The sequence below is a fragment of the Pelodiscus sinensis genome, chromosome 30 (genome assembly GCF_049634645.1).
Source record: "Pelodiscus sinensis isolate JC-2024 chromosome 30, ASM4963464v1, whole genome shotgun sequence".
Taxonomy (NCBI): domain Eukaryota; kingdom Metazoa; phylum Chordata; order Testudines; family Trionychidae; genus Pelodiscus; species Pelodiscus sinensis.
The window spans coordinates 11,940,362-11,949,568 of NC_134740.1; the positions used below are offsets into that span (position 1 = coordinate 11,940,362).

The window sequence follows — 9,207 nt, forward strand, 5'->3', positions numbered from 1 at the left end:
GCTGTTTATACCGGCCCTCTTGTGCAAATGATTTGTGCAAGAGGGGTTTTGCCCGAATGGGAGCAGCACGGTATTTCCGCAAGAACACGGACGATCTTACATGAGATCGTCAGTGTTCTTGCGGAAATTCAAATGGCCAGTGTAGACAGCTGGCAAGTTTTTCCGCAAAATTAGCTGCCTGACCCGGGTCCTATCTCAGATCCTAGGGACATGCACAGGACAAGCCATTGTCTGTGCTTCCGTGTTCTCGTTAATACTTCTAGCCTGCGAACGTGGTCAAATCTAGAGCAAGATAGGTCTGCCCAAGCTGGGAATTGTATCTCCCAGCTACAGGGTAGATTGACCCATGTTTGAATTCTCAACGCCCATCATTTCCAATTGATGGACTTAGGTGTGTCTTCTAGGTTGGCTGGTACGAGAAAGGTCTTTCACCATTCCATCCTAAATCTTGATTTATAATCCAAGAGAGTTTCAGGGAGTGAGAGGGAACATTTCTGTAATCTCATCAGGTTCCATGGTCTTGGTTCACCTGTTCTGGAAGCTCCAACTCTTAATGAAACGAATCTTCCTCTGTTTATTAGAATCATAGAACCATAGAGCTGGAAGAGACCACAGAAGGTCATCAAGTCCAGCCCCCTACTCTAAGCAGGACCAATCCCAACTAAATCAACCCAGCCAGGGCTTTGTCAAGCCGAGACTTAAACACTTCTAGGGATGGAGACTCCACTACTTCCCTAGGAAACCCATCCCAGTGCTTTGCCACCTTCCTAGTGAAATAGTTTTTCCTAATATCCAACCTGGACCTCTCCCACCGCAACTTGAGACCATTGCTCCTTGTTCTGCCATCTGTCACTACTGTGAACAGCCTCTCTCCAGCCTCTTTGGAACACCCCTTTGAGGAAGTTGAAGGCTGCTCTCAAATCCCCCCTCACTCTTCTCTTCTGTAGACTAAATAGATCCAAATCCCTCAGCCTCTCCTTGTAGGTCATATGTTCCAGCCCCCTATTGACAACTTCATTTTACCTCATTCAGAACAGTTGTTCTTAAACTGGCTGCTTTCAGAAACAGGCATAGACTCTGAAAGGACAAATTGTAGCCGAGAGTAAAATAGAGATGAACTAATGTAATTTCTTAGATACGGCCCGTTTGACTTTTTCTTTCTTTCTTTTTCAATATATTCCTACAAAACTTGATTCTCTCAGAGATGGTCTCTATGAAAATGGTTGGTTGATACAACACGGGCACGATAAAGATATGTTACCATCCCATCCTAATCTTGATTTATAATGAAATGAATGGAAATGCCTATCTCTTAGAACTGGAAGGGACCTTGAAAGGTCATGGAGTCTAGTCCTCTGCCTTCACAGCAGGACCAAGTAACATCCTTGACAGATTTTTGCCCCAGATTCCTAAATGACATAAGAACATAAGAACGGCCGTACTGGGTCAGACCAAAGGTCCTTCTAGCCTAGTATCCTGTCTGCTGACAGTGGCCAGCACCAGGTGCCCCAGAGAGGGTGGACCAAAGATAATGATCAAGTGATTTGTCTCCTGCCATCCCTCTCCAGCCTCTGACAAACAGAGGCCAAGGACACCATTTTATCCCCTGGCTAATAGCCTTTTATGGACCTAACCTCCATGAAATTATCTAGCTTCTCTTTAAACTCTATTATAGTCCTAGCCTTCAAAGCCTCCTCTGGCAAGGAGTTCCACAGGTTGACTACACGCTGTGTAAAGAAGAACTTTCTTTTATTAGTTTTAAACCTGCTACCCATTAATTTCATTTGGTGTCCTCTAGTTCTTCTATTTAGGGAACTAATACATAACTTTTCTTTATTGGCCCTCTCCACACCACTCATGATTTTATAGCCCTCTATCATATCCCTCCTCAGTCTCCTCTTTTCTAAACTGAAAATGACTTTCTCAAGGATCGAACTCACAACCCTGGATTTAGGAGAACAATGCTCAAACCACTGACCTATCCCCTACATCCCAGAGAGTTTGTGGGAGTGATCCCATTGGGTTCCATGCTCTTGGTTCACCCAGCATAGAAGCTCCAACTCTTAATTATATGAATCTACCTCTGATTATTGACAACTTCATTTTACCTCATTCAGAAAAAAGGTTGTCTCAGAAACAGGCATAGACTCTAAAAGGACAAATTGTAGCCAAAAGTAAACTAGAGCTGAACTTATGTAGTGTCTTAGATATGGCCCGTTTGAGTTTGTTTGTTTCTTTCTTTCAATATATTCCACAAAACTTGATTCTCTCAGAGACAGTCTTTATGAAAGTGGTTTATTTTTATCAGACCCGCGTCCAAGCATGAACACCAGTGTTCAAATTCTTCATGGAGTTTCACATCAGTAGTGTGGTTCTGGGTCTCTTCCACGTCCACTGAAGCTGGTTGTGTTTCTCTACTTAATAGGACCCTCTTTCTTTTCAGGGATGCCTCAGAAGAGTAGACAAACCATGTTGCTGTCACAGTGAGTGAGGAGGTTGGGTTGGGTTGGGTTCTATGCCGATCTGTAGCTGGGTGGGACGGGGCATCTGACCCCCACTGGCCCTCTAAGGGGCTCAAACCCAGCCTGGGAGAGAGTTGGAGCCGTTGAACCCTGAAGCCAGCAGCTGTGGCCAGTATGAGCCAATTAGGGCCCAGCTGAGAGCTGTATAAATAAGGAGGGAGCACAAACCCTCTTGTTTTAGCTGGGGAGCAGGAGAGGCCAGGCTGCTAGGGAAGCAGGAGGGTTTCTGAAGGTAGAGCAGGCCTGGGGAAGGCAGGCAGGCAGGCAGGCAGGGCTGTGGGGCCTGAAGCAATCCCGGAGAGCACTAGGGCTGTAGTTACAGCAGGCCTGGGGAGAGGCAGGCAGAGCTGGGGACCTCTGGCCAGGCGAGCTCCCAGGCTGCAGGGCCTGGGACAAGGCCTCAGGGTACCAGGGCTGCAGGAAGGCAGCTAGGGCAGATGAAGGCTGCAAGTTGCCCCCTCACACCCCCCATGCCAATGCTCACTGGCTGTGTTAGGCTGCTGGTTGCTTCTGGGGCAGGGGTTAGAAGATGATGGTCCGTGGGGCAAACTGGGCATAGGGACTTGGGAGTACCCAGAGAGGGCAGACCCCAGAGTGTGGGGGTGCAGTGGAAAGGCAGCTGGGCTGCCACACAGGAGAGATTCCAGTGCCACCCAGACAATTAGCAGAGCTTGTATGGCCAGCAGCAGGTGTTTCTATGGGTGGTGCACATTTGCACATTCCTCTGTGCACATCACAAAATGTATTCCACACAAGAATGGAAAAAAATAGAGGGAACATTGTCTTACTCTCCCCCCATACCATTTTACCAGGGGGTTAGACGAGCGCAGTTGGTGTGAAGACCCATATTCATTACCCACCCTTCTCCTCTCCCCTGCCGAAGGCTGGGAGGAGGTCGTCAGTCTTCCACCTTGTAAAGAAACGCCATAGTCTATGGAGTCCTCTCCCCAGAAGAACTCCTAAGTCTGCTCTATCTTTCTCTTCTCCTGCGTCTCTTCATATGTGCAGCTGTGAAAGAGGTAAATAATCACTGAACCAGGGAGTTGAATTCAATCTCCTGCAGACAGCACACATAGAATCAAAGAACCATAGAGCTGGAAGAGACCTCAGAAGGTCGTCAAGTCCAGTCCTCTACCCAAGGCAGGACCAATCCCAACCAAATCAACCCAGCCAGGGCTTTGTCAAGCCAGGACATTAAACACCTCTAGGGATGGAGATTCCACCCTCTCCTAGGGAACCCAGCCCAGCACTTCTCCCACCCGCCTAGGGAAACAGTTTTTCCTGATATCCTACCTAGACCTCTCCCATTGAAACGGGAGACCATTGCTCCTTGTTCAGCCATCTGCCCTCACTGAGAACAGCCTCTCTCCATCCTCTTTGGACCCCCCCTTCAGGAAGTTGAAGGCTGCTCTCAAATCCCCCCTCACTCTTCTCTTCTGCAGACTGAACAAGCCCAAATCCCTCAGCCTCTCCTCGTAGGTCATGTGCTCCAGCCCCTTATGCAGAGACAGACAGAAGCCTCTGCAACATACAGAATCCAAAAAGGAGGCTTCAAGGTGTCTTTAGATTCCTGCAAAGTTTGGGAGCAGCTGCATGGAGGGTTGGAGAATCCCACCGGGGCAGGATTCTGGGATTTAGGCACCTGTAGGTGGTTAGGAGCCAGAGTGCGTTTTTTATATCTCAGTTCCTACTGCTTTTGAAACTCTCACTAGTTCCTATCTGCACCTTTAGGCAAAGAAACACGGTGACTACTCTGACCATTTGGAGAGAAATCGAGGTGCTAAACCCAATCTCCCAGCTATATGGGCATGGGGTGTATTTTAGTGGGTGTTATAACTGTGTCCCTGATCTGCTTGCAGTAGGGGTTGGTTACAATATAACATTTCTGTGTTCCCTTTATTGATGGTTGGATTATTTATGGCCCATTCTGGTGAGACGATAGAGAACTTCAAATGATCCCAAATATGAAGTGAAAATACATAAAACTACGGAGGAATTCCACTTGCTCCAGTGGGCTGTGTCTAGACTGCATCTCTTTTCCATTAAAGGGAGGCAAATTAGACACATCGCAATCGCAAATGAAGCGGGGATTTAAATCCCCCTGCTTCATTTGCATAAACATGGCTGCCGCTTTTTTCCAGCTCGGAGCTTTTCCAGAAAGAAGCGCCAGTCTACACGTGGATCTTTTGGAAAATAAAGCCTTTTCCGAAAGATCCCTTATTCCTTATTTGAAGAGGAATAAGGGATCTTTCGGAAAAGGTTTTATTTTCCAAAAGATCCGCATGTAGACTGGCGCTTTTTTCCAGGAACTCTCCGAGCCAGAAAAAAGCGGCAGCCATGTTTATGCAAATGAAGCGGGGGCGATTTAAATCCCGGCTTCATTTGCAATTGCGATGTGTCTAATTTGCATCCCCTTTCTGTAAAAGGGATGCAGTAAAGACACAGCTGTAGTGTATAGAGATCAGTTGGAACATACCCTTGGCTCTGTTGGAACATGTCCCTGTTGTACCCCGATGTAACCTCAATGGAACGAGAAGGGCACAATTTGGTCCATGCTATTGAAAACTCCCTGTAACTTACTAGCAATATTTCAGAGTCCATGATGAAATCAAGGTTGCTGTTAATTAACACCCAAAGGGCCTAATTACAGACGACCTTCCCCAGTGGGATATGTTCGTGTAGGCACAGTTTCGAGTCCATCCAGGAATTCTTCTGTTGTGTGTCTGCATCAGTTATTTAAATCCAAATGCCACAGATGTTTGAAACAGAGCAGCCAGCTGGGTTTTTCTCTGATGTGAATCCCGATGCTTTTGCTTCTGTCTAAATGCTGGTAAAGCACGATGAGAGTTTGGTATCTTTTTCCCAATTCCTAGTGGACGCAGGTCACAACCAAGGCCATGGTGCCAGGCCCAGCACTGGGATGAGGCCAATACAGGTGGAGCATTGATGATTTCTAATGGAGCCTGATCTGTCCTTCTTCACCTGTTTGTTTATTAAAAATGAGGCAGAGGAATGTTGATTTCCAAAGTTGGGGGGGCACTTTTCATCGCTTTTTCCTCTTTTATTTTTTCTTATTGGCTACGTCTAGATTGGCATGATTTTCCGGAAATGCTTTTAACGGAAAAGTTTTCCGTTAAAAGCATTTTTGGAACAGAGCGTCTAGATTGGCACGGACACTTTTCCGCAAATGCACTTTTCGCGATCGGGGCTTTTTTGCGGAAAACAAATCTGAGCTGTCTACACTGGCCCTTTTGCGCAAAAGTTTTGTGCAAAAGGACTTTTGCCCGAATGGGAGTGGCATAGTATTTCCGCAAGAACACTGACAATCTTACATGAGATCGTCGGTGCTTTTGCGGAAATTCAAGTGGCCAGTGTAGACAGCTGGCAAGTTTTTCCTGAAAAGTGGCTGATTTTCCAGAAAAACTGGCCAGTCTAGACACAGCCATTGATTTTAATTCACTAATCTCTTTTCCTTTGGGTGCAGGAGGGACATCAGACTAAGCAGAATAATGTTTGGCAAAACCTCATTTTTTTTTCTCCATTTTATTTATTTGTAGCCAGGTCTATATTATGATCAGCATAGATAGAGATATTTTAGTGTTGTCTTTTCCCTGCAAAGATGTCTGCATAGACAGGAAATCTCACATGGTAGGAAAGTGAAACACCTAAACCCAAACATTTTCAATTTTTAATGTACCCAGCTACAGAATTGCACAGGGAACAGCCCGATCACAGTTGTCCACTCACTAGTACCAACATTTGTCACCTACTCCTCAGCAGTGTAATTGACAAGAAAGACCCCTTAGCCATGGAGAATGGGTTCAATGGGAGGGGAAGAGACCCAGAACCTTTCAAAAACGTGAAACTCCTTGCAGAATTTGGGTAGTAATGTCCATGTAGGATTTGTCTACACTTGCACACTCTTTTGAGAGAAGTGATAGAGATGCAGCCTTGTTAGTCTGGTGTAGCTGAAACAAAAAACAGGACTATTTAGCACTTTAAAGACAAACAGGATGGTTTATTAGGTGATGAGCTTTCGTGGGCCAGACATATTGATTTGAGGAAGTGGGTCTGGCGCACGAAAGCTCATCACCTAATAAACCATCTTGTTAGTCTTTAAAGTGCTACATAGTCCTGTCTTTTCTCTTGAGAGAGGAATGTAAATGAAGACATTCAAAATTGCAAATTAAGCTGGGATTTCAGTATCCTGTGCTTCATTTGCATTTTCACATTGTAGCGCTATTTTGAAATAACAGAGGCTGTTAAGATGCGGTTATTTTGAGATAAAACCTTTCTCCCAAAGTAACTGGTAATCCTCAATGTATGAGGAATAAGGGTTATTTCGAGAGAAGGGTTTTCTCTCGAAATAACCACATCGTAACAGAGTCTGTTATTTCAAAATTAAGCTATTTTGAAATAGCGCGCAATTCGAATATGCAAATGAAGCATAGGATATTTAAATCCTGGAATCGTTTCCAATTTCAAATGTTTTCATTTGCATCCCTCTCTCGAAAGAGGATGCAAGTGTAGAAATACCCATGCAGAAGAAAGATAGAGAAAAAAAGAAAGGAAGGAAGGAAGAAATCTCACCCTTTTCTCAAGGTCTTACATGGACTGTGTCTAAGAAACCAAATCATTTCTTCAGTACTGTAGTAGACACTGAACTTTGCCCTTTCAAATTCTATGCCTGTTTCTCAAAGCAACCAATTTACTAATAGCTCTTCTCAGGGATTCTTTGACCTCCTTGTTTCTCAGGCAGTAGATGACAGGGTTGACCATGGGAGTCAGGACTGTGCAGAAGACCGAGAATATTTTTTGGTCTACCTTCCCAGTACTGACAATGGGAACCAAGTAGACAGCGATCACGATCACATAGTAAAGCGTCACCACAATGAGGTGGGAGGAGCAAGTGGAAAAGGCCTTTTGCCTCCCGATGTTGGACGGGATTCTCAGGATGGCACTGATGATACAAACGTAGGACACCAGGGTGAGCAGAAAGGGCACCAGTGCCCCTAAGACAGCAACAACGAACCCCAGCAATTGAACAATCTCGGTGTCGCTACAGGACAGCTCTACCATTGGCACAAATTCACAGAAGAAATGGTCAATTTCGTTGGAATGACAGAACGTTAATCGGAACAAGAAATTATTTACTATGGCACAGCTGAGAGCGCTACCTATCCAAGACCCTGCCACGAGCTTGATGCAAACCGGGCCGTTCATCAGAGCAGTGTAGCGAAGGGGATGGCAGATTGCTAGATACCGATCATACGACATGGCTGTGAGCAGCAGATTTTCTGTTGCTGATGTGACAGCAAAGAAATACAATTGCACGATGCAGCCCTTCACAGAAACGCTTCTGTCTCCAGTCAGGAGGCTGGTCAAAAACCTGGGAAGAATGGTAGAGCTGTAGCAAATCTCCAAGCAGGCCAAGTTCCCCAGGAAGAAGTACATGGGGGTGTGAAGGTGCTGGTCAGCTACCACTAGCACAAGGATGAGGAGGTTTCCGGCCAAAGTCACAAGGTAGATCACTAGAAACACGAAGAAGAGGAGGGGCTGCCATTCTGGGTCATTCCCAAAACCTAAGAGGATGAATTCCACAATGAGCGTTCCATTTCTTCCTTCTGCTTTCTCCATAATCTGTATCAAGAAGAAGAAATATTGGTGCAATCATTGCTCTCCAGTTGTACTTCAAGTTACACTGCCAAAAATCTGAAGTAGATGACCATACACCACTGCATGTCTCCCCTGGAAAAATAAAATTGTCAATCAAAAGTAGCAGAGAAGTAGCCATGTTAGTCTCAATCTGCAAAAGTGACAAGGAGTCTTGTGGCACCTTATAGACTAACAGATAAATTGGAGCATGCGCTTTTGTGGGCAAAGACCCACTTTGTCCAATGCATACAGTGGAAATGCATCTGACAAAGTGAGTCTTTGCTCACGAAAGCTTATGCTCTAATAAAAAGTAGACAACTCATTTAAGCTTGGGGTTCAGCATCCCATATGGGTGACCCAAGAGCACGGAACCCTACTGAATGACAGAAATGGCCCATCTATTGGTATGTCTACACTACGGGGTAAGGCCGAATTAACATACGTAACTTCATCCCCGTCAGTTGCGTAGCTGAAGAGGAAATATCTTAACTCAACGTTTGGCCCTGTCCACACTGCAGGAAGTTGAAGGGAGAACAGTTTCCCTTTGACTTCCCTCACTCCTCGTGGAAGCAGGATTACTGGCAGCAACCAGAGTGCCCCTCTCAGGGTATGTCTAGACTACAGAGTTTTGTCGACAGAAGTTTTGTCAACAGATACTGTCAACAAAGCTTCTGTTGACAAAGAATGTCTAGACTACAGCCAGTTCTCTCGACAAAGCAAGCCGCTTTGTCAACATAACAGTGTGGACGCAAAGGACAGTATAGATGCAATAATGCCTTCTATCGACAGAACTCTGTCAATAAAAGGCGTTATTCTTTGTAGAATGAGGTTTACATACGTTGACAAAACTGCTGAGTTTTGTCGACGTTATGTCGACATAACTCAAAGGCAGTGTGGGCGTAGGTATAGTTTGTCAACAAAAGTCCATTTTTGTCGACAATACCCTGTAGTCCAGACATACCCTCTGTTACAATTAGCGTCTTCTCTAGACCCGCTCATTCAGCAGCTTTGATCTTCTATGTAGTGTAGA

At 45.4% G+C, this 9,207-nt stretch overlaps 1 protein-coding gene across 1 annotated transcript; it reads right to left on the reverse strand.

Moving 5' to 3' along the window:
* Nucleotides 1-3,549: 3,549 nt before the first annotated feature.
* LOC102443944 (olfactory receptor 6C75-like) lies at nucleotides 3,550-8,159 on the reverse strand. The gene is made up of 2 exons (XM_006135632.2): nucleotides 7,443-8,159; nucleotides 3,550-3,579 (listed from the first exon to the last, which is right to left on the reverse strand). The coding sequence occupies exons 1-2, from the start codon at nucleotides 8,157-8,159 to the stop codon at nucleotides 3,550-3,552; spliced, it is 747 nt and encodes a 248-aa protein (XP_006135694.2).
* Nucleotides 8,160-9,207: the final 1,048 nt, after the last annotated feature.